Source organism: Apus apus, chromosome Z (genome assembly GCF_020740795.1).
Source record: "Apus apus isolate bApuApu2 chromosome Z, bApuApu2.pri.cur, whole genome shotgun sequence".
Classification (NCBI taxonomy): domain Eukaryota; kingdom Metazoa; phylum Chordata; class Aves; order Apodiformes; family Apodidae; genus Apus; species Apus apus.
This window is the reverse complement of record NC_067312.1, coordinates 40,247,413-40,272,534: the sequence shown is the minus strand read 5'-3', so window position 1 is coordinate 40,272,534 and position 25,122 is coordinate 40,247,413. Positions and strand designations below refer to the sequence as shown.

The window sequence follows — 25,122 nt, the reverse complement described above, 5'->3', positions numbered from 1 at the left end:
CACCTCGTGGTCAGAATGCTATCATAGGCAGCAAAAAGCAGTAGCTGGTTGGCACTTAGCAACCACATAATTTGGATCAACAAGCCCTCTGTTGTGCTGTTTCCTTTGTTGCTAAACCGGTGATTTTCAGTGAGGGTTCCTTCTGAACTGCTTCAAAAGCTGCGTAACAATATTATGCTTTTGACAAAAAAACCCAAACAAAAACCCCAAACGAAAAATAAACACAAAACCAAAACCCAAAACAACTTATTGCATCTAGCCTTTTCCAATAACAGAAGAATTAAGGGAGTGTATTTCATAGTAGTGAGGTATTTTAGAGGGACTAAACAATCTCTCTGTATGATAGTTTTAAAAATAGACAAGCCATCTATAACTTAAGATCATGTGTTCTTTACTAAGTATCAGAGCTATTTAGCATTTCATATTTTGAAGCCCTTATTTCAAAGCTGTTAGCTTCTTTAAGCAAGCAAGATGCAAGGTCACATCTCAAAAGCTTTAAATCCCGATGACCTTAAAAACATTAAAGATGCCCAAAGAAAGATACCCTTGGACTAATTCAACAGTTGCTGTGATTTTTCTACACCCTAGAAGAGTTTGGACAACAGAGCTTGTGACAGAAATTGTTTGACTTGAACTAACAAAGCAGACATTGTTAAGTAAACCGCCTATGTATTTGCAAAAGTGAGACTGCTGATTCCTAGTAACCACTTGCTCTCTTCAGATAGCTCCATACAAGTGGAAGATCTGCCTCTAACTTAAACTTTCCCACAAAAAAAAAAAAATTGCCTCAAATGTTAAAATTGCTACTGCAAAAGGAGAAATCCTTTTAAAAAGTTTCTAGCCAATAATAGGTAAGCAAAGAGGTTGTAATGAATTCTTTATTTATTTTTATTAATAAGTATTGTTATTTGGGGCATGCATAGTAACACTGCAACAATTGTATCTATCACAGCTTTACAACAGAAACTATCTGAAACCTTGAATTTTTCTATTTGTGTTTCCTGCTATTGCACTCTATTAGAGATTCAAATCAGTTCTCCCTGATTAGTCAGGCTGATAAAGCAATCTACATCCAAAATTGACCAGGCAAGACTGTGCCACACTCTTACTTCAAAGTTACATTACACCAGGGGATGTCACCAGTGAAAACACAATACCAGAGTTTGTGCTGTGACGTATATTTTACCTGGAAAGGGAACAAAGTAATTCATCATCCAGCAATTATCCAGAAGCAAGACATTAAATAACACAGATGTAATTATTGTTTTTAACCTTATTTGTCACTATTATCGGAAAAAGAAGTATCTTCTTTTCCTACATGGAATCAGTCATGCTTATAAGAAAGAGCATTTTTTAAAATCGAAACACATTGGAAAGCTAATGCATAAAATAAAGACAGTCAATTGTCTGGGACAGGCCATGCTAGAGAACTGACATATGACCATTCAAGAAGCTGCCATTCTTTGCTATCCATTCTGCCCATTTGGCGGGGGAAAATGCCCTAATAACAAAATGGAGCATCTGTTCAAGTCTCAGCTAGTGCACTTTCAGCTAAATACCAGACTTGACACCAAAAGGGATAAAAGGGGATACCAGCACGTGTTTGCCAGCACCATTTTAACAAAGGCAACATGGAGTAGAGAAGAAATAAGACAGCATGAAGCAGCTACCATTGCAGCAGTTCTTCCCGTCAGCTGGGATCCCTGTGAGCATGGATGGAGACTCCGCTTTTTCAGAAGGCCTCTTAAGTGCAACAAAACTTGCAAAAGGCAACGGCCTCTGCATTTTCAACAATTCGTAAGGTAAGAATGAAGTTTCCCTCTTGCATGTGGCAGAGAACTGCGCTGGCAGATGTTAAGACCCACGACTGCTAGACTGATACTGCATCCAACCAAACGCATCTGTCTAATGAATAAATGCATTGGAATCTAAGGTATAAAGACAACATTATTGTTTTAGGAAAGTGCTTGTTATCCTGAGCCATTTACGTAAGTAGCTCATAACTCCTTCTTTGCACAGACTCTAGACATGAAAAGAACGTATATGCCTATTTACTCAGTATGAAAAGATTATTTGTACTACTAAGACACAATTCTTTCTAAATGGATGAAATGCATTTCTAGTCTTGCTTATAGTATTAAAATAGTGATATAGATTCACATGAAAACTACAGAGAAATGCACAGTGGGGTTAACTAACGTGGCATCCTGTACCTCCTGAAATTTCAGTCAAAATTACTTATGTAAGGTACTGAAGTATGGCTCCTTACAAACGAAAATCTATTTATGCAGATAACTAGTATAAAACTGACCATTCTGCACTGCTCTCACTGGCCTGATTAAAAATAGTTCAAATTCTGTGGCAAGATGAATCCTTTCATTTGGCAGATTCCCAAATTCAACAGTTTCAATGCAGAGAGCTCCTCTTCAACAAGGTATTAAATAAACTTTCTTATTTACAGTATGCAGTTCACAGCACACAAGGATTAATGCATTTCACTAGAGAGATAAATTTATAAGAGGAAAAGAATGTAAATGTTTCCATCATACCCATACATTTCAAAACTGTGTGAATATTAAATTTAAATTTAAGCCTTGAAACAAAAATACAGTAGTATATCACAAGGAATCAAAAATCCTTCCTCAGTTTTAGAAGCAGGATGGTATGAACAGGCATCATCAAACAAGGCTGCATTTGAAACAGCAGATCCTGATGCAAATTAATCTTCTGCCAAAGAATCATAGATACAGTTGATTCTCTTCAACTATTCTTTTATCCTTCTACAAAAGGCTCGCTAACCTTCCAAAACACAGTTTTATTTTCAACAAAAGATGTACACAAAGTTCTCACCAGTTAAAAACCTGCTGTAACTACGAAGTGTTATTCTTCATGCTCTGAAAGCCCCTGCACATGCAGCAGAAAATGAATGCCACAATTGGGTCATACAAAGTAAAAATAATTTAGCAAAAATATTTTCCTTGCAAAACATGGCAGTTCTGTAAACAACGGGGTATAACTTCATTTCTCTATTAGATCTCATTCTACACAGAGGCACAAGGCACTAAGAATTAGCAGATGACAGGAGGAAACGAAGAAGTGTAAATGCCGTGACTGTCAGCTTGACTTCAAACATGAAGAATACAGAATCACAAAGTAATTACTCAGGCTGCAAGAGACCTCAGGAAGTTATAGTCCAATGTCCTTCTCAGAGCAGGGTTAACACTGGATTGAGACCAGGCAAAAGATGTTTACACCAAAATGCACCTTCCATCTTAAATAATTTGAATTGGGTATGTAGTTTATGTGCCCCCAGTAAAGCGAACTCGATTTTTAACTACGTACATATCAAATGGAAGAACTGAGCACCTGGGTAGCTGAACATATATATATATATGTTCTATATATATATATAGAGGGTACATATCTAACCAATACTTGTAGTTATGTACACTCAAGAAAAATGTCTCTTCTAAGCACAGGCTGCATTGGTCACTGTGCAAAACTCCTGAACTGTGAAGAGCAATTATATATTTTCACCTAGTACTCTGGTAAAACCATACAATTCTCAGAAGCAAGAAACAAATGTCAACAATTCATACATCACTTCTTCACTTTTAATTTAGTAATTATTGAAGGGCTCCAGAGCAGGCACACCAGTACTTCAAACACAGTCAAATAGCTTTGAAATAGTGTTGAAAAATAACTTCTTCACTTCAGTAAACACGCGCATATACATACACATACACAAATTAAGTTAGAAAATCTGTACATATATCTCTTTCAGGAAGCAGCTCAAAGAACTGTACCACAAAGAATTAATCTCTGCACTCTGACACACCACAAATTATAATCCATTTTTCTGCAGACAGGGTTTAAGGACACAAAATGCCATGCAGTGCCATTTAGTAGAAAATGAGCCAGTAAATAACTGTATCTATTTAGTGCTACAAGAAAACACAGAACTCCTTAAGTAAAAAAATTGCCAATTTATCAGAAATCAGAAATATTTATTGTCCTTGAGCTAGGCAGGCCCCAGTTATCTGTGTTTCCTTAAATATATCCCCTTTGTAGACTTGGTAGCCAGAAAGTATTTGACTATGAAAATCCAGAATACTTAAGTTTCCCATTACTGGCTGTACAGATGGTTCAAGACAGGAGTATCCTTGTTGGATCTGAGTCTGAAAGTATGTCTTCTTGATTAGATGCCTCATAATCACCCGCATTATCACCCAGTTCAATGTCTTGATCATCATTACTCTCTGCACTGTAATCAACCTCTTCAAGGAAACGAGGCTCATCTTCATCCAAAACATATGTAGTAGGGCTATAATGAAAAAAAGTTGCAATAATCATGTTAAAAGTTTTATTTGGAACAATACATTCAGATCATGCTCATCCTGATATACAATAATCCAAAAATTACCTCAGGAAAGGAGAAGTTTACCTGAAACAGTATTGATTTTTTAATTGCACATGAAACAACTGGGAGCCAAAACCATGTTTGTAAGACCCTGAACTAATTAGTCAGTTGCACACAACTTGTTATCCCCATGTGCCATGACAAATTAACTACACATTATAGACCTGCAATAATGGCCTGTCATAACTTTATATAATTATGGTAGTATCAGAAGTTGCTGCAGAAGGATACAACTACATAAAGAAATAGTTGGTCTAAGGTATAAACAAAGCGAAATACAGATGAGATTCTAAAAATTCAATTGGGAAACCTCTGTACTTTATTAAAACACCCATTTTACTGATAAGCATTGTGAGCAATTACACTGTACATATTGGAGATGACAAAACAAGGAGTCACATTAAAGCCTACAACTAAGATTATGTTCACATATGAATCACTTGATTCATACTAAGTCCTCACACACTTGAATGTTAAATTTGTATTTTAAGCCTTGCAACTCAGAGGCAGTGGGTTTAAGGAACTGAGCCACAGCCCGCAGGATGGTCTGTACCATTTGGATCCTCTCCCCTCCCTAGGACAGGGGAGAGAAGTGGGGTTGGGGGGAAGTGTTTTCCAGACCCAAACTAACCTCCCTTATGACTTCAAAAGCTAGCTGCTTAAAAGCTCTAAGTATTCCTAAATACTTGATAAGTAATTTTCTATTCAGATGAAGTCTACAAAGGTTTTGTAATGTATTTTGCATCATAATAAAATCATACTCATGTACTCATATAAAACAGTGAGAATGTTCTTATTGAGAAAGAACACAGGGTACTTATAAAAATATTTATTGTGGAAATGCATATGAATTTTGATTAATTTTGTCTTAAGTCACACAATGGCCTAGCTTGGCTGTGGCTTTACACTTAAAAGGATTAATCATTGGTCTTTTCTAAAGGTCTTTTAGGGTTAGCTCTTTTAGGAGCTTAAGTAGACCACATGAAATCTCCAATACAATCTCTATTCAATATAAATAGATTTCACCGTATTTCTTCTCTACCTGTAGCTTCAACGACATGCTACACTATACTGTTTTGTGCTGTTGACAGTTAATCCCAATATTGGGGGAAGAACAAATGAGAATTTTAGTCTTAGCTTAGAAAAAAAAGGAGACCTAAAATAGTAAAAAAAAATAATTATCAGAAATTAAATTCAGTCACAGACTCTGGATTTACACTTTTAAAAATCTATGTCAAGGTTCACTAAACCATGTAAAAAGGAATGCTCCAAAAACCTAAATACTTTAAAATATTTCAGCTGTAACCAGGACAATAACTCACCATGTTGATTAATTAACTGGGTGTTTAAGCAAAACTGTGTCCATTTAAGAAACCAACGAGTGAGGAAAAGAACCAGTACCTTTGCTAAAATACCTCCTTATGTTAGAGGTGGGGAACCAAACATACCATAAGGATACATGCTCTGCATGAAGAACAGGTGGTAGAACCAGCAAAGGAGTATAATTTTTTTCTGTGCTTTGATACTGTGATGCTTTCCACCCTAGGAAGGCACTACCTACCAACACATCTAAGTAAAAAACTATTTTGGGGGAGGGAAAAAAAAGTTCTAATGCTTAATTTATTTTAAAAAACAAAAGGAACTTCACCAAATGCAGAACATTCCAACAAGCACACAGCTTTCCTGTAAATATTTTTTCTAGTCACTTAACACAGATGTTGATTTGTTAGCTTTCATAAGCAAGGAATCCACACTGCAATTGCAGGATAGAGTATGTAATTCAATTCACAGGAAATGGAGCCATTAAATCTGAATGTTGGCCCAATATTAACTAATAATTCTGAATACTGAAACAGAACTACAATGAGCTATGTCAATGACAAATATTTTATTAACCACTGACAGTGGGCTGTTAATGCATTACAGTAGGCACTTATAAAAATTAATATTAGTGAGGTATGAAATAAATAGTAAAGCTCTAAATTCTCTACACTCTTTTTACTAAGTGTCATTACTTGGAAATTAAACTCACATAGCTAATCCAGATTAAAAAAGCAACCAGCAAAACCTATTTTAAGGAGAAAACACAGAATTAGACACACAAACAAACCAGGTAGATGACCTTTCCAAAGTGGCTTGTCAGTTCATAGATTATGTCCTATTTTATATTGTACTCAAAAGCTATTTTTGTTATATTTTAATAAATTCATGTTACTTATTCACATATATGGAAGCATGTAAACATGATCCTGACTTCTAGAAATTCAATGACTGTACACAGTTGTAAAGTATGTCTGACGTAACACACTTTAGAATTTCGCTGTGGCATTTATACATTTAAAATTCTCATCCAAAACTGAGGGATGCTTTTCATTGATATTTCCCATTTATTAAAATAAATATCAACATTATAACTTTCTCTAGTCAACAAAAGTACCCTTAGAATAGATGACAAGATCTTATTTTCAAAATTACATACACCTTTATTGTAAAAACTGGTTCTGAAATTTGCCTCATAATAATCTTATGTGTCTGCTACCATCCAGGACAACGAACCATGACATCTCAATCATGTATTACTGAAAGCAAATATTATTATGATGATTGGTGACATCCAACACGGATTCACTAAGGACAAATCATGTCTGACCAATTTGGTGGCCTTCTGTGACAACGCTACAGAGATGGTGGATGGTGGCAGAGCAACTGATGTCATCTGGATTTGTGCAAATAATTTGATACTGTCCCACATGACACCCTGGTCTCCAAGATGGATTTGACAGATGGACCACTCGGTGAAAGAGACTGTCTTGATGGCCTCACCCAGAGAGTTGTGGTCAATGGTTCAGCGTCCAAATGGAGGCAGGTGATGAGTGGTGTCTCTCAGGGGTCAGTATTGGGACCAGTGCTGTTTAACATCCTTGTTGGAGACATGGGCAGTGGGATTGAGTGCCTCCTCAGCAAGTTGGCTGATGATACCAAGCTTTGTTGTGTTGTTGACACCCTAGAGGGAAGGGATACCATCCAGAGGGACCTTGACAGGCTGGAGAGGTGGGCCAGTGCCAGCCTCAACAAGTTCAACAGTTCAACAAGGCCAAGTGCAAGGTCCTGCACCTGGGTCGGCACAACCCCAGGCACAAATACAGGCTGGGGGCGAATGTCTGGAGAGCAGTCCTGAGGAGAAGGACTTGGGGGTGTTAGTGGATGAGAAGCTCAACATGAGCTGCCAGTGTGCGCTGCAGCCCAGAGAGCCAGTTGTGTCCTGGGCTGCATCAAAAGAAGTGTGGCCAGCAGGGCCAGGGAGGTGATTCTGCCCCTCTACTCCGCTCTGGTGAGACCCCACCTGGAGTACTGTGTACAGTTCTGGTGCCCTCAGCACAAGAAAGACATGGACCTGTTGGAGAGGGTCCAGAGAAGGGCCACCAAGATGATCAAGGACCTGAAGCACCTCTGCTATGAAGACAGGCTGAGAGAGTTGGGGTTGTTCAGCCCAGGGAAGAGAAGACTCTGGGAAGACCTTAGAGCACCCTCCAGTGCTTGAGGGGGCTACAGAAAAGCTGGGGAGGGACTTTTTACCAGAGAGGGCAGTGATGGGACAAGCAGTAATGGTTTGAAACTGCAAAAGAGGAGACTGAGGTTGGACGTCAGGAAGAAGTTCCTCACCATGAGGACAGCGAGGTGCTAGAATAGGTTGCCTAGGGAGGTTATGGAAGGCACCCTCCCTGGAGGTGTTCAAGGACAGGTTGGATGAGGCTTTGTGCAGCCTAGTCTAGTGTGAGGTGTCCCTGCTTATAGCAGAGAGGTTGGAACCTGATGATCTTTAAGGTCCCTTCCAACCTTAACCATTCTACATGATTCTATACACTATTATATTTATTAAGATTTTTTTTCACTTTCTTGAGTCTTCGTTCCTCATAAAATTGTATGCAAGTATTTTCTACATTCAAAAGAAAAATCTGTGTTGCATACTACTCACATACAATTCTATTCCCAAGGTATGTTTTCTTCTCATGTAGCAAATGTTAACCTTGGATATTTGACTTTACAGCAATCTTTGTTCTAAAAGACAGCATGAGTCTGCAAAGTATACTCCTTTACTGTTTTACTGAGGCTGGGTGACAAGAAATGGAGAAATCAAAACACCTGAAAAAAGTTCTTGCTGTGTAATCAAATTCTTCATATGCCTCCCTGCTGCTGCTCCTCACCCTTAGTATATCTTGTGACAACATATTTTTAGCTGCCGTCATGCTGATTCTGTGGATTTTAATTTCCTAACTTTTCCCTTGGGCTGTTTCTAATTAACTTGCTCAATAATCCCTCTTCCTCCACCCCTACACCTCCTGCTTCTCCTTTTAAAAGGAAACCATTCTTTTTCCTGGGTTAGCAGAGGTAGTTTATCACACAACTACAGTTCTGTAATGTAAGGGATACCATCACCTGTGTAGTGTCTTTGAAGTCATGGCAGTTAAAAGGCAATGCTATACAAAAACTTGAAGTTTTGCAGATTTTACTTAATATTTTTTTGGGTAAAAAGATGAACTCCTAAATACCTGATTAATATACCCAATACAATACCGTGGTCTTCATGTTTATCAAGAAGTTTAAAAATATCTCATTCATTTAAAAATGAGTATTTTCTATGTCACCTGCCACTGAATACACTGAATATAGGAATTAACAGATCTTTTTTCTAAAACATATTTTTAATTATTATTTTTTAATTACAATATCTTACTTTTTCTTTCTGATATACATTAATGCTTCAAACATGCTATAAAATAAACCCATTCACTAGTATGGTATATTTTTTCAAAAAGAAAATTTTCTTTGTCCCTCAAAAGATATTCTTGGAGTTGTCATTATTCATGTGACTCAATTACAGAGAAATTAATCCACAAGCTAGACACAACCATTACCAGTTTCAACCCCATGGAGATCAGCAGTTTTCCAAGACTACAGGGGAAATCTGTATGTTTTAAAACTCTGGAAGAAAAAAACTGAGAAATACTTTCTGCCAAACTATGGAGAGTTGCAGCTACTTGGGGAGCTGGGAAAGGAAGGAGAGAAAAATCTGAAGAACTAATGATGCCTTTTAAAACTGCATTGCCAGGGGAGCAAAAAATTTAGAGGAGTAAGAGAGTCAGGAAGTATCACAAAGGAATTACTTCTCCATAGTTTTCATTTCAATTTCCCTTCAGGGTTTACATTGTCTTACAGGCATCAGCAAATCTGCTACAGTAGGCAATGTCACACATGCAGCTACATGTGCAGTTCCCTTCAGGAGCTCTTCAACTGTGTGTTTTTCCCAACTAGGAAGGATACTTCCTCAAGGAAATGTCCAAGGTTAAAGAGAACATGTCCAACCATTTTCAAAGCCCTAAGAAGCTGGGTATCCAAATCCTATTTAAGTCCTGCTTTCAAATATCCCCACTGTTAGAGTTAAAAAATTTCACTTCACAGCTTAATAATCTCAACACTTTCTTTGTGCTGTCACCCTGAAATACATTTTGTGAAACTCAAAACTGGAGTAATTTAGTTAGATTCAACAATCATTGACTGTAGCCCCCACTAATATGTGCATCATACCACCAGCAGTGGAAGAAAGGCTTGGAAAATAGTTTGAAAAATATATAACCTGTTCATCACACTTCCCCTCCACCCCCAGTTCACCAGTTTATTTTGCCGTAAAGAAGACTAACAGTACTCCAGTGTTACAGTCTACATAGAATTAAAAGCAATGACTTTCAGTGAAGCCAGAGGAGGGTCTTGATGTTTGGGCACTGCCATCAGGCCCACCAGTGAAATTCTGTGTCTCGTTTTTGATTGCTTTTTATTCCAGCCTTCTGAAAGGGACAGACAGGACAAAAGTTGTAGCATAAGATACCTTATTTTTAACCAAGTTGTACTCCTTAGGTGCTGGAATAAAGGCCAATAGAAGCTCAAACACTGCAGGACAATCCTTCCCACTGGAAGGAGAACGCTTTTACTCATGGATGAAGGAGATCAGAAGTATGCAAATGTCTGTTTATGGGTTATTAAGGACTTGGGAATAAAGTAGGACAAATTCGGTTTCCTTCTGGCAGCCCAAAGAGACTCTATTTGTGAGATTTTCCAGACTTTCTCACAGCATACACCCCTCACTTCTTGCTCCATCAGTCTGATGTTTGTTCTCAAGTGTAAGACTAAGTGCAGGAAATTGATTTTGCATAGTTTTTTTCTTCCCCACAGCTCCTTTTGGCAGTCTACTTTTTCTACCATTTTCTAGACATTCTGGGTCCCAAAAGCTCAGTCTGTTTCTCTGCTATAATTAAATCAAATTCCCAAAAAATACACCATGTTCTAGAACCAACCAATGAGCCTCAAAACAATCAATGAAACTATTAGAATTTCCAAAAACAGGTCAAGTTATTGTGCAAAAGATAATTCCAGCAAGTCCTGCCAGTTTTGACTGCAGTCATGTGTTTTTGTTTCATTGCATACAGACCCTATCAAACCTGTCAGCATAACAACTGTAATTCTTACTACAAGATCAGTATTACTTTTAGTCTAATCTTTTCCATTTGGAACTGGGGGAAAAACATTGGCAAATGTGATTGAAATAATTAAAGAAAAAAGAAGTGTTTAATTCATCACTTAAAATGTGAAAGAGCACTGCCAGAGGGAAATAATTCTACTTATTTTTTATTTTTCTTAAGTCAAATATGTTTCAGACATGGTTCAAAAGGAACTCATGGAAACTGAACATATGTGTAATGAAATAACTGGAGGTGTATTTTTAAATATTAACATTAACTTGGTCATTTTAAGTACAACCAGTAAAAAAAGTACTTGAGAAATCCTCAAAGTGTTTGCAAAAAATAAAAGCAGTGCTTCTGTCTGTTCAGACTGGAATGTTTAAATATGCCTGCTTATCCTCTGAAGGATTAAAATCGTGTTTTTGTAAAAAGTAATACCAGTAACACTCCAAATAGAAAGGAAGTACACACAATCTTACTCATCGCTCTACTCTTAACATTACAGGCATATTATTGTTGTGCAAGAACTACTCCCTTTTATACTGCTGAATTTTTACCTGCGTTTTCTGTAGGTAGCTTCTCATTAATCTCTAATAATATTTAATGAGCCATCAATCATGTAAGTACAAGGAAAGTATAAGCAGTACTTTTATTATAATAGAATAATAAGAACGGATGTCTGGGCCTGTAATGGAAAGAACTGTGTGACTATCTTCTGACCCATGACCGCCTCTGAAGAGGAATACAAATTAAACCTTATAAAATGTACCCAATAGAGATTCTTTGTATACTTCCAGGACTCAAATAGATATATACCTAATAAGAAATCGCCACAGCTGAAAGATATTTTAAATATCTTGTCTACAACAGTACAGAAACACTAAAACTTCAGCACCTTGGATACAAGGATTAAATCAAAGGACAAATGGACACTGATATCACAGATTTGGCATACAGTTTTCAAGAGGCGTTAATAGAAACCTGTTCTTTAAAGCACAATGAAGTAGAAAAAAAAATATATTACATTCAAATCTATTCCCTGTTAATCACAAAGAGAGGGACTTCTGCTGCATGGGTAAGTAGCCAGATATTTACTGCGGGTGGGCAGAAAGTAAACCCTACTAAGCAAACCTCCTCCAAACAGCAGTGAGGTCTCCTGCAGCTAATAATCCCAGCTCCCCTGTACTTCAGCGGTAGGAGTGCCTAGAAGTACCAGCAATGGGCTGCTCTACCTTTCATTATCATTGGACTGAGACGGAGGAAAAGGAGAGAGCTGAAGAGTTTGCTGAGCCTTATTAAAGGTCTCACCAGGAGCTGGTACTTATTGCATCTATGGAAATTAGTTGTAGCCTTCTAGCAAAACGTTCTTGAGTGCGTCTCACACCCCCAAGATGACAAGAAAAATTATGATTATGGAATCTAAATGAACTTTTTTTACTTTACAAGGGAAATATTGCACAGCCTTGAAAACTCTTCCAGTGATCATATAAAATTACTGCTTAAATAGAACCTACTGCCAGCCACCCCAAAAAAAAAACCCAAAACAAAAGACCAGGGGAAAATACATGCTGAATCACACTTCTCTTTGGCAGTTAAATTGTTTTGTTTTGTTTTTTAGGAGGGAAGATTTCAAGACCTACCTACTATGCCCTCCTTCGATATTTTCTGAGGCAGTACGAAGTGGATTTGAATAGAATTAATTAAAAAAGACTGTTATATTAAAATTTATTTTAAATAATATCCAGAATAAAGGAACATAGTATGTGTTTTAGATCTGAATATAAGCCAGTCCCTATAAATAAATGACATGTCATTTCCCCTTTGAGTACCATCATTGATAAACTGCACAGGTTTTTGAACTTTGTGCTGAGACATGCAATGAGTGCTATCAAAGATAGGAAATTTGGACCCCCAGATATGTCTCAATTGTTATATAGGCATATTTGTTGGGGAGCAGAATGACTTTGCTCCGCTTTAGACAGACTTGTCCACATAACTGAGGAAAACAGTCTAATGGCCCAATGTATACAGCAAAACTTTCCTTCTGAGCCTCCAGAAATCAGAACATCTTTTAATTCCATCTATGGCTGTATTAAACCCTTTAGCTAAGAATGGAAGAAGATAATGTACAAACATCAATAATTATAAGGAATTTTTATTCCTAATAGTGGAGGTATTGTGAACAAAATTAGAGTTTCCTACTTAAGTAAAACTGATGTACATACTTCTATATCAGACAGAACAGGTGTCAAAATAAAAAGGAGTTAACCCAGTTATAACAAATTCCTGTTATCATTTATAGAGATGGGTCATTTCTGTCTCAGAAAGATACTAAAATTAGAATTAAAAAGCAGAAAATGAAACCTAACCATATGGTTCTAGATTTACTAGAGGAACATTTTGCTAGTCTAAGCATGATGTAATTAAGTATTTTTAAATGTTTTTAATTAGAGATGACTGCTTAGGTAAATTTAGTTAAACGACTCTGATCAAGAGGTACAGACAAATCAGGGACTCTACATATGGTTTCTGTAGTTATGCATAAAGTTTAAGAAAATTCACACTTGAAAAAAGGGACAGTGTGATAGCAGATCAGTATTTCAGTAGTGACACAGAAGTACAGTTTGCACCTTCCTCTGAAAACTATTTTCATTAAGTGTCTGATTCCACTCCCACTTTTTAAATAAGAAGGATTTTCCACATAATTCAATTAAATAAGTCTGTATTAATAATTACTATTATCAAACCACTTTTAAGATGGGGTCAGAACAGATAGCAAGTCAGGTATAAATACACAACATATTTCAGTCTTAATGGCCCTGAAGGATTACCAATTCCTTCTCCCTCACTACCCTGGAAACAAGGTTATGAATTATACAGTAACTCTTTTATTCTCTTTTATTCAGATACCTATAGAACTGGATTTTTTGTGCATGTCTTCATGCAAACCATTACGTTAGAAGGCTGGCTAGTATATGACTCCTTACCCTTTTTTGTCCTATTCCAATACTGAAGTGTTTCTCATGTGACTTCAGCTCTCCGGCAGGTACTACGGGGAGTGACTTAGGTATGAGCTCTTTTAAAGACACAATCATGAACAACATCATTAACAAACCAAGAAATCCAGCATATATAATTTTTTTTTTTTTTTTTGCAAAGTACAGCCACTAACTACCTATGAACTGCAGTGGTAATTTTCTCTGGAGAGACAATATAAAATACAGGCTCTGTATCTGAGGCAGCTATTAATGTAAAGTTATGTGGCTATTTAGGGCAGCTTTTCAAAGCCAGTCTGAAAATTAATTCCAACTACTTCTTGATTCAAAATGACTTAACCAAAGCTTAGTATTTCAAAGAGATGTATTTATACTGAAGCTTTGTTCTAATAAAAATGACAAAGTTATACACTTCCAGATGGAAAAAATATTATAGTCTCATTAACATATAAGAATAGGTGCAAATGAAAAAAAAAAAAAGTAAAACTTTCAGAAACTGGAAAGTATGATAAATAGGTGTAAAATGTCAGTATTACAGTTTTGAATGCACAAAAGACAGCAATATATCCCCTTGCTGAAAGGCTATTGTTTAGAGGCCATCCAAATAACTGTTGAGACTGACTTACAGCCAGCCTGTATTTATGGAAGAAATCATAGAAAATTAGGTTGGAAGGGACATTAAAGACTATGTAGTTCCAAACTCCCTGCTAGAAGGAGGGACACTTCAACACTAGACCAGGCTGCACAAAGCTTCATCCAACCCAGCCCTGAACACCTCCAGGGAGGGGGCATTAACATCCTCCCTGGGCAACCCATTCTAGCACTTTTTACTGCCCTCATTCTTCCTGATGTCCAACCTCAATCTATTCTCTTTCAATTTCAAAACCATTACCGCTTGTCCCGTCACTGCCCTCTCCGGTGAAAAGTCCCTCCCCAGCTTTCCTGTAGCCCCCCAGGCATTGGAAGGTGTCTCTCCTTCTCTCCTCCAGGCTGAATAACCCCAACTCTCTCAGCCTGTCTTCATAGCAGAGGTGCTCCAGGTCCTTGATCATCTTAGTGGCCCTTCTCTGGACACTCTCCAACAGGTCCATGTCTTTCCTGTGCTGAGGGCACCAGAACTGTACACAGTACTCCAGGTGAGGTCTCACCAGAGCGGAGTAGAGGGGCAGAATCACCTCCCTGGCCCTGCTGGCCACACCTCTTTTGATGCAGCCCAGGACACAACTGGCTCTCTGGGCTGCAGCGCACACTGGCAGCTCATGTTGAGCTTCTCATCCACGACCACCCCCAAGTCCTTCTCCTCAGAGAAGGGCTGCTCTCCAGACATTCGCCCCCAGCCTGTATTTGTGCCTGGGGTTGTGCCGACCCAGGTGCAGGACCTTGCACTTGGCCTTGTTGAACTTCATGAGGCTGGCACTGGCCCACCTCTCCAGCCTGTCAAGGTCCCTTTGGATGGCCTCCCTTCCCTCTTGGGTGTTAACTGTTCCACACAGCTTGGTATCATGAGCAAACTTGCCAAGGATACACTCAATCCCACTGTCCATGTCTCCAACAAAGCCCTTAAACTGGTCCCAATACTGACCCTGAAGAACACCACTCATCATCTGCCTCTGCTTGGACACTGAACCATTGACCACAACTCTCTGGGTGTGGCCATCCAGCCAAAGTCACATTTATAGAATTATGAAAGCATGTACGGCAAAAACGCCAAGTGATCATGAACTTAGTTGTGAAAGATCTGAGGGAGAAAAATGTAACTAGATTGCAATTTTAGAACCTTGTATTCTAGTGACCTGAATTAGTACTCCATTTTGAAGCTTCCCACAACATGATGACTGTCTTTTGAGGACATCTTGTCCAACACCTCTGCTCAAGCAGGGCCACCTACAGCAGGTTGCCAATAAACATGTCCAGACAATATTTGAATACCCAGGGATTAAGTTTCCATATTCTCCATGAGAAACTTGTTCCAGTACTTGAGCACCCTCACAACAAATATATATATAGCCATTATGTGTATACAATGCTTAAACGGAATTTCCACTATAGTTTGAGTTCATTGCCTCTTATCCTGTCACCAGACACAGCTCTGTAAACAACCTGGCTCTATCTCATTTTCAGGTTCCCTTCAGGTATTTGTAGACCTTGATAAGATGTCCTCTGACTGTTCTCTTCTCCGAACTAACAGTCTCTGCTCTCCCAGCCTTTCCTTCTATAGGAGACACTTCAGTCCCTTCATCATCTTTGAGGCCCCCTCACTGGACTCTCTCCAGTGTGTCCATGTCTCACTTGTATCGAGGAAACCAAGGCTGGACATAGCACTCCACATGTGGCCTTACCAGTGCTGAGAAGAGGGGAAGAAACACATGCCTCAACAAGCTGGCTACACTTCTTTTATTGAAGCCCAGGATACCACTAGCATTCTTCACAGCCATGGCACATTGCTGGCTTGTGTTCAACTTGGTGTCTACTATGACCCCCACGGCCTTTTCTGCAAAGCTGCTTTCCAGATGGTCAGCCCTCATGTATTGTGCATGGGCTTATTCCTACACAGGTGCAGGACTTCGCACTCCTTGCTGAACTTCGTAAGATTCCTTTCAGCCCATTTCTACAGCCTATGAAGGTCCCTCTGGATCAGCCTCTCCTAGTTTGGTGTTGTCCGCAAACTTGTTGAGTGTAGACTTTACCCCATTGTCCAAATCATTAGCATTAGACTTCGTGCTTCTGATCATCACCCTCTGGGCCCAGTGTTTCTCAATCCACCTCACTGTCTGGTCATCCAGCCCATACTTCATCAGCTCCTCTATACACATCCTATGGCAGACAGTGTCAAAACCTTACTGAAGTCAAGGAAGACAACATCCACTTCATTTCCTTCATCTAACCAGCCAGTCATTTCATTGTAGAAGGTTATCAGGTTGGTCAACCACGATATCCCTTAGTGAATCTCTGCTTTCTTTTTAGTAGTTTCATTACGTTCTCAGGAACCAAGGTAAAGCTGACCAACCTCTAGTTCCCTGGGTCCTCCTTCTAGGCCTCTTGAAGATAGGAATGACATTTGTTTTCCTCCATTCTTCATGCAACTGACCAATCACCATCATCATTCAAAGATTATTGAGAAGGTCCTCGCAGTGACAGCAGCCAGCTCCTTTAGCACTTCTGAGTGCTCCTCAACAGGACATAAGGACTTAAATAAGTCCAGTTTGTGTAAGTATTCTCCAACCTGTTGCTCCTCTTCTACCAAGTCTTCCTTGCTCCAGACCTTACCCAGTCATCGGGTCCCCAGATTACTGAAAGTTGATCTTGCTAATAAAGACTAAGGTGAAGAAAGCCATTTTCTATAGTAAGACTCCCTGTATCACAATGATGGAATTCTACTTCATGATTTTTCTCAAGACTTTTACAGTACAAGACATTGTCCCTTGCTCCCCAGGCTTTATGTCAAGGAATGTATCTATCTGAGGTGTGCTACAGGACTTCTTTTAAACATCTACACACTTACTTGGCAGTTAACAATTCTCACTTCTCAAGTGTTGGTCTCTTTTTCTAACACATCTCACACCAAAGAACAACCAAAATGCCAGTAAGCTCCTCATATATTGAACAACAATTCTAAACAGGTTATCTGCAGATCATACATACCCAGAATACCTGGCAACTCATATAAAACAACACATAAGCAATTCAAATGTGTTTCTCTCTAGGCTGATTCTTGTCCATTAAACAGAACCCACTCAGTCTGTGTTTTCCTGATGCAAAAGCTTAGGACAAGAGAACTGCCTTCCATAGTTACCTGATGATCAATTATCTCAGCATAACAGCAGCAGAAGTAGATTTTCTGTGCTAATGTCCCTGTAGTACTGCTCATTAACTACTATGCTACAAAAAGGGGCAAGCAAGAGACTTTTTACAGCACAGCAGATAATTACACAAATTCATTCGAATGGCCAACTTTTCAACCAGGGCAAGGAATAAAAGAGAGTTCAAGACCATTCACAGTTTATCCCTCCCTGCCAATATATTTTTTTAACAACCTACAGAGACAGTGGAATATGGTTTTACACTTGCAAAACCAAAGACGCTGATAGTTTATTTATACTTTCAAATTATATCTTACAAGGCTGATAGTAATTCATATAATGTCAAATGAAAATTAGAGTGATACACTGAACAATGATGTTATGAATGCTGAGCACAGCTCTCTGCTGCTATCATCGTTTTGGTATTAATGTTACATCAGTACAGTAAAGAACACCAAGGCACTCGTAGTGATTAAAATGCTGTATTTCACTAACAAAGGAGACACTATGTTAATGTCATTTCAACAGCCGTACCCGCACTTTCTGCTTTTTATCAGCATCAGCCATATGACTCTCTCCCTGTGAGCCTACCTACACTTCAGAGAGGATTACACTGGTGGGGGTGAGTTGGTCCATAGCATTTTTCTGACTTTATCTCAGCCACTAGAAGAATTTCATTGCTGTCCCAGTGAGCAAATGATACTGGGGGGTCCAGCCATGACTTGAGTCGTAGATAACTAAATACCCAGATACTCTTCATACACTTTTAATCACTTCCTCAAGTTGCTCTCCTATTATCACTCCTATTGTTCTTATAGCCTTTTAGCTTGTTTATACCTCACTTTTCATTACTGTCTGTAAATGCTAAGCATGAACACAAGCTCCAGCCTTTCTCAGTACTCAACACTCCGACAACATGTAGGTGTTTAAATGATGGAATGAAACAATCTCCCGCTTCCACAGGGTACCACAGGTGCTCTCCCAAATGTCTGCTAGTCTTGCTTGATCTACAAATTTATTCTTAATCTAGCATCTAAGGAAAGTCTTGGTCTCAAGCACCACCTTGTTTCAGTTGCACAAAAATAACAACTTTCATTTTTTCCCCAAATTTCCACAGTATTGCTTTTGCTGAGTTGGAGCTACATCCAAGGCCACTATAAAAATCTTTTTAGCTCTAAGTATGCCAAGTGGTAATATATTACAGTATGCAAATCTTACCCTTTTCTAACCTAATGCTTTTATCAAGTCTGGAACTCTGCTTTATTTAATCTCTAATCAGATTTTCAGGAAGAGATGCTTGTATATTTGAAATCACTTATTTGTATCCCCAAATACCATTTACATATGGATACTTCAGTGATGAATTACATGAATGGAAATACACAATGGTATGCATAATTTTGCAAGCCTATCTAGAGCTTTAAGAATTGGCAACCTAATAAGCTAGCTACTGAGCAGATGCAGTTAATTTCTTTTGTGACTCAAACATTATTTCACATATCTTAAATGCTCTAAATGTTGTTATATATCTCTACCAAACGTGAAAAAAAGAAAGCAAAAAAAAAGTCTGGAAGAAAACCTTAGTTCTTTCAGTGCTTTAACTCATGTACTTTAAGTCTTTCTAAATACGTTATTAGTACATAACCAGCAATAAATAAAAAAAAGCTCTCAGGGACAACTGAGACCTAAGACCTACTGAGTTTTACTGCATAAAACAATTCCCTGATGACATTAAAATTGCCAGCATTTATCCCAGCTACAAACGTGACACACAATTCTGTATTTACTGTTTTCTTTAAACATTTGAATCAATTGAATCAATACAATGCATTTCCAATGTATTCAAATTATTGTTACATTAACAGGTCACAACATTATTTTTGACAACTGGAAGCACATTTTTGAGAGAATCTGTACCTTAGCTTGAAAAACTGAAATTTTTCCTGAAAAAAAAAAGGTAAATATAATAAATATGTAATACCTTGTCACTTTACAGCTTGAGTCAATCAGCTCATTTTCAATATCCAACAGACTAGAAGGCAGATTGTATTCCAAAGGCGAGGACATTCTTTTTAAACGCAGTAAGCCAACACAGAACTTTGCTCCCATTTCCTCCAGTTCTCTTGTCCCTATCTGCAATCCCTAATTTAAAAATAAGATTTAAAAAGACAAAATAGGTACAGGCAGATGGATCCACACATACTGCAGAATTACTATTTAAAACACATTTCATTATTTTATTTAATACACTTTCTTGGTCTAAAGACAGAACAGGTAAGAACTGTAGAGTGAATACTTAGGAAAAGTATCAGAGAAAACTCAAAGAAGAACTACATGACTCCTCTAAGGCTGAATAAACATTTCTGGACACATCCACACTTCTTTCGAGCTTCCTAGTCTACACTTCTAGTTCATCAATACTAACAGAACTTTACCCAGTGTAGTGGCACTGGAAGAGAGATCACCTCCAAGTTTATAAGTATACATTTTCTTTAAAACCTGCGACAAAATTTATTAAAAGGAATTTCAAATACGAAGATTTCAAATTCAAGACACTTCAACCAAATTTCCAACAGAAGGAAAAAAATAAGTTAATACTGCAGCTGTGATCAAGTTCCTTACTATGTTCTGACACATAAATAAGACTACTGAAGGTAACAAAGTTACTCCTTGACACAAATATCTCTTCCCCTTCTCTAAATTAGAGGGTACATGTGTTGGTTTTGGTCACACATTCAGTAATTAAAAACAAGTATCAAAAGCCATAACTATTTTTTAACTCAAATGACATGCCAAGGCATTTTCCTCTGCAAAGAGCATTTAGGAGGTAGAAATTATGTAAAATTCTACAAGTTTACAAATGTTATGAAGATGCCCATCAGAAAATTCTACACTCTAATTTAGTCAGAGGTACAGTATGTATGGACAGAAGCTCTGACCTCAACTACTTTATAAAAAGAGAATGGTATTCCAGAGTGACCCTCAACAATTAAGGAATTGTTAGTACCGACTGTATAGACGTTAACAAATTTAACATCACAGGCCAACTCCATCTTCCGCTTTGCAACTTCTGCATCTCAGGAGAATTTAAAAGGATTTTAGTTTGGATCTTCTAAACCTCCTAAGGTACAGGGTAGTTAAAAAGGAGCTTTGACAATACAAGCAAGTAAGCAGAAGAACCAGGAGGTGGTGGTAAGCTAAGTCATCAAGTAGGAAAATACACAGAACAAAAAGAATGAGTAGGAATTTTTCTACTAAAAACCATACACAAAATCTTTGTGCAAGTTTCCCCACTGTTGCTGTATTTTCAAATGCAAGTTTTAAAAGCAAGTATTATGTTGCTCCAGAAATGACATAGTCTGCACATAATGTACTTCTGTTTTGAACATACAGACACTTCACAAATATAAAGTTTTATTTTCTTTCTTTTTGCAAGTTTTTTTATTTCCTCAGTAGTCTTCATAAGCAAGATGCTTTTTAGTAACAAGAGAGCTAAAGCTATATCCACTATTCTAAACAGTGCCATCCTCCACCCAAAGGGTACAGAAACCTGTGAATAATAATAGTTGGATACTAGATTATTATTGTTAATATTAATACTACTTACCTCTTTTATAATGCTTTTGTGCTGTAGGTTTCAAAGCACTTTATTAATAAAGGAAGAATTATCCTCACTTTACTGATGGAGAAATGGAGGCAGAGAGGGTTGAAGCGATTTGCACAGTGTCTCACAGCATGTCACTGGCCCCGGTGGGAACAGAAATCAGTTCTCCTCACTCCCAGTGCAGTACCTTATCCACAGAGGCCAATTTTTTGTTTTTGTTTAGTATTTGTTTGCACGTCAGTAACTTTCGAAGACCCCAATCATAGCTGGGGCTCCACTACGCTAATCACAGGAAGACACAGTCCCTGCCCCAAAGAGATTAAAATAACATTAAGGACAAGAGGCAACAAGTATGCAGAAGAGGAAGAAGGGTAACAGCAATCTCACTGTTACACACATGAGAAATTTTTCCAACCATTGTCTATATCTCTTGCTGAAGAAGTTACCATTAGTTGGCAGGCTCCTCAAAGACAGTATAATAGGAGTGACTCTGAGTTGAAAAAGGGTAAGAGCATAGTACGAAAGAAAGTGCCAAGACAATTGTTAGAAAGGTCAATAGCGTGTGCATGTTCTGTGGCTGCTATTTTCAGGACAGTGGAAAGAGGATATAACTAAAGAGACACCTAGATGGATCATATTGGATGTGGACAATTCTGAAGTGCCTGGACAATGAAGTCTGAACTTAGTATACTGAAAGGTCTATGCATTTGCAGTAAAAGCTTGGGCCTAAGTCTGGATTCGCTTCTGTCGTTTCTTTAAATCATAAAGCACACAGTCACCAAATACCAAATTTGTTAATCCATTTTTGTTCTTCCATCTGCCAAATCACTTAACTTCCATGAAACAAGAGGCTCAGAGTCTGTTTCAGGAAATAGTAAAAATCAGTTGCCCTAAATAAGGGAACTGAAGTGAAGTTCATTTTCACTTAAGCCTTGATTACACTCATCTTCTTGATCTTCTAATCGCCTTCAGTTGTTGTTCTGGTACCTTTAACTGTGGCCTAATAAAGCTCCTTAGGTGTTACAAGCATTGCTTATAAGCACAAGGAACCTGGAAGCAGCTGCTTTTTTTGTTGGTTTTTTGCTTCATTTTTTTTTTAACACACACCAAATTTTATTCCTTTTTCTTTACATTTTATACAACTGTCTTTCTTCCAGACAGTAACATTTAAGATGGCTGGTTCATCTTCCTTACCAAGCATGTCATGGAAGTACCTTCACACTAACAGAGTGTCTCAGTGATGAACTTTGCTACCTGAAAACAAAGATGCAAAATAAAGCCGTAACACGCTGTGACCTCAAGTTGAGAAGTATCTTTCTGCAATGTGTATTTAATAAACTGGAAACAGCCGTACCAAGATTTAAGAAGTCAGCTGGACAGTAAAACATCATCTCGTTCTTCGGCCTTCTTGTTCAGCAGAGACAACAAAGATGTGATCATTTTTGAGAACTCAAAATGTAGTAACTGAAGGATCGTGGTAACTGAAAAAGCTTGTTATTGAATCCTCATCTCCTGAGGTGTTCTTCTTAAGTGCATAATAAAATTTCCAGATAATCAAATATTTTTTATTAGCCTAAAAATTAATTAATGCTCTCAGTAATTTCCAATCAGGAAAGGGACTGATAAGTGTTTTCAGACGGTTTTAATTATTGAAGAAACTGTACTTTCACCCGGCATCTTAATTATCTTGCATAGTAGATCCTAGAGCATCTTTTTGCCTGAGCATTTCCTTTTCAGTACCTTGAATCATAAATGATTGAGAAATATTTGCAGCCCTAATTCTCAACACACTATAAAGACTCCACACAAGCAGTTAAAACAAGATTGTTTCAAGAGAGAACTCTGTCTCCAGGGATCCTAAATCCAGGAAAACGTCATCTCATTTATACCACCATTTTTCTCAGAGCTGCTTGTCCCACTCCCTCCACAAAAAAAGAGACTGAGCCTTTTCATCTATTTGATCTTCTCATTGGAGAAATAAGTCTGAGCAAAAGAACAAATGAGGAATCTTCCTGTATGTTCAGAGAATGACTAAGACCTCACAACTGCTTTATTCCAAATAAAATGAATGACAGGACAGCAATTTGGTCTCATCAGCTAGTTTATATTACAGACAAGAACACTCTTCCCTTTTGAATAAATGGGACTTTGCAGGTTAACCATCTTGAAAACTGTTTCACAAAGCATTTTCGATTCATCTGTCTTAAGAATGTTCTGCAGCAACATTGTTAAAGCCATGAAGGTTCATGTTTGTAAGAATATTCTGGAAATTTCAAAATAAGCAAGTTGGATGAATTGCAGTTTTTGAAGTTCCATAACAAAGTCATCTGAGGGATAAAGTAATATTCTGAGAACAGCGGAATACTTCTGTTGTTAGTTGACAAAAATTAAATAATTCATTTTGTAGTTACAGACTTACTGGAATTCCTCCCAGATGTGTCTTCCTCTGTCTAGGGAGATATGCATGGCTGTTGAAGGATACATTAAATACACCTTGTTCCAAAGTTTTTTGTTTTGTTTTTTTGTTCCCGTCCTTCCTCCTTGTCCTTGATCCCAGCCTTCTGATCTTTTTTTGATGCATATTTTTGGTTTGTAGTAATTTTCTTGGTTAGCAGTTTTAAGTCCTACTTTCAAGCAGACAAAACTGATGTCTTCCATGAATGCTCATTTAAAAACCTTGCTTCAATTTGTAGCCAAATTTAACACAATGACAGAAGTTAAAGACCAGATGCTGGGGTGGTGATTCCCCTTTTTTCCTTATGAAATATTTTCTTTGAAGTTTTCTACTAATGAGAAACTACGAACAGGGTCACCTGTTCAAGTATCTGTTAACACTTTTGAAAGAGACAAACTGAAAAAAAGTTTTAAGTGAAGAAGTCAAACAACTATGATGAGTTCAGAGGTACGCAATTTTTAGTTTTGATATGAAAGTGTTTTAATTTATAAGCTACACTGGAAAATTCTGCAAGGGACACTACTGATGAAGAACCATGAACTGCCACGAAGAAGTCTGAAACTGCCACTTGTATAGAAGTTTTTATTCTAGTATTGTCATCTATTACTACCAAATTTTAATAACCTACTGGGAAGAACAGTTCTGATTTTTTTTTTAAATACATGCATACCTATGTGTTACAAGCAGTAGTTAATCTTGCTGAAAGAGCCAATAAGCATAACATACTGGGAGGCGGGGATTAAGTGACAGATGAAGACTGTTATACAACCTATAATATTGTAAATTATGTAATTTCACTCTAACATTAGCATACACAGAGATCTTAGAAGAGTTTTGTAAGTTTAAAGCAAGCAAGCAGAGTTATAGAACAAGATACCAATGCAAACAGAAGAAATTATAAAGCAAGAGCAGTTTAACTGATATATTTTCTTACCTTATATTTGCCCTGGTCACATCCACACAAAGTGCTTTCCATGGTGTAGCTCCTTTGTACTCCTATCTCTCTCCAGACAACAACTCGTGCTGTTGATTCCTTGGACTTCTCCACTACAAAGCTGCAGCTGCCCATGCAGAATGCTGGGGCAGTTTGACTCAGGATCTTGGGGAGTGTCTGCAGGATGGAAAATTGAAAAACACAGAGATTGTTTTATTTCACTTATGGAAGAAGGGAAATACTCAAATCACAAACTGCAAACCCGAAAATTTTGCTGCAACATTAATTTACAGAACAAGTAGGACAACATTTCTCTATCTTGAGTTTTCAAACCCTGTCGTGTTCAAATGATAGCAGGTACTCAAGTACTGCGTTTAGTTCCGGGCCCCTTGCTACAA

General features: G+C 37.8%; 1 protein-coding gene across 6 annotated transcripts in view; it reads right to left on the bottom strand.

The window, feature by feature from the left end:
• Positions 1 to 864: 864 nt before the first annotated feature.
• The window catches only part of AGTPBP1 (ATP/GTP binding carboxypeptidase 1), a 70,385-nt gene continuing 46,127 nt past the window's right edge, over positions 865 to 25,122 (bottom strand). For 4 of the 6 annotated variants that reach the window (XM_051642168.1, XM_051642171.1, XM_051642166.1 and 1 more), the window contains 3 exons: positions 24,725 to 24,901; positions 19,713 to 19,873; positions 865 to 4,324 (listed from right to left, as the gene is read on the bottom strand). In XM_051642168.1, coding sequence (XP_051498128.1) covers positions 4,147 to 4,324; positions 19,713 to 19,873; positions 24,725 to 24,901 — 516 coding nt within the window. In that variant the 3' untranslated portion in view covers positions 865 to 4,146. Of the gene's footprint in view, positions 4,325 to 19,712; positions 19,874 to 21,338; positions 21,641 to 24,724; positions 24,902 to 25,122 lie in introns of those variants that run through there. The other 2 variants (XR_007891782.1, XM_051642170.1) reach the window with 2 other exon arrangements.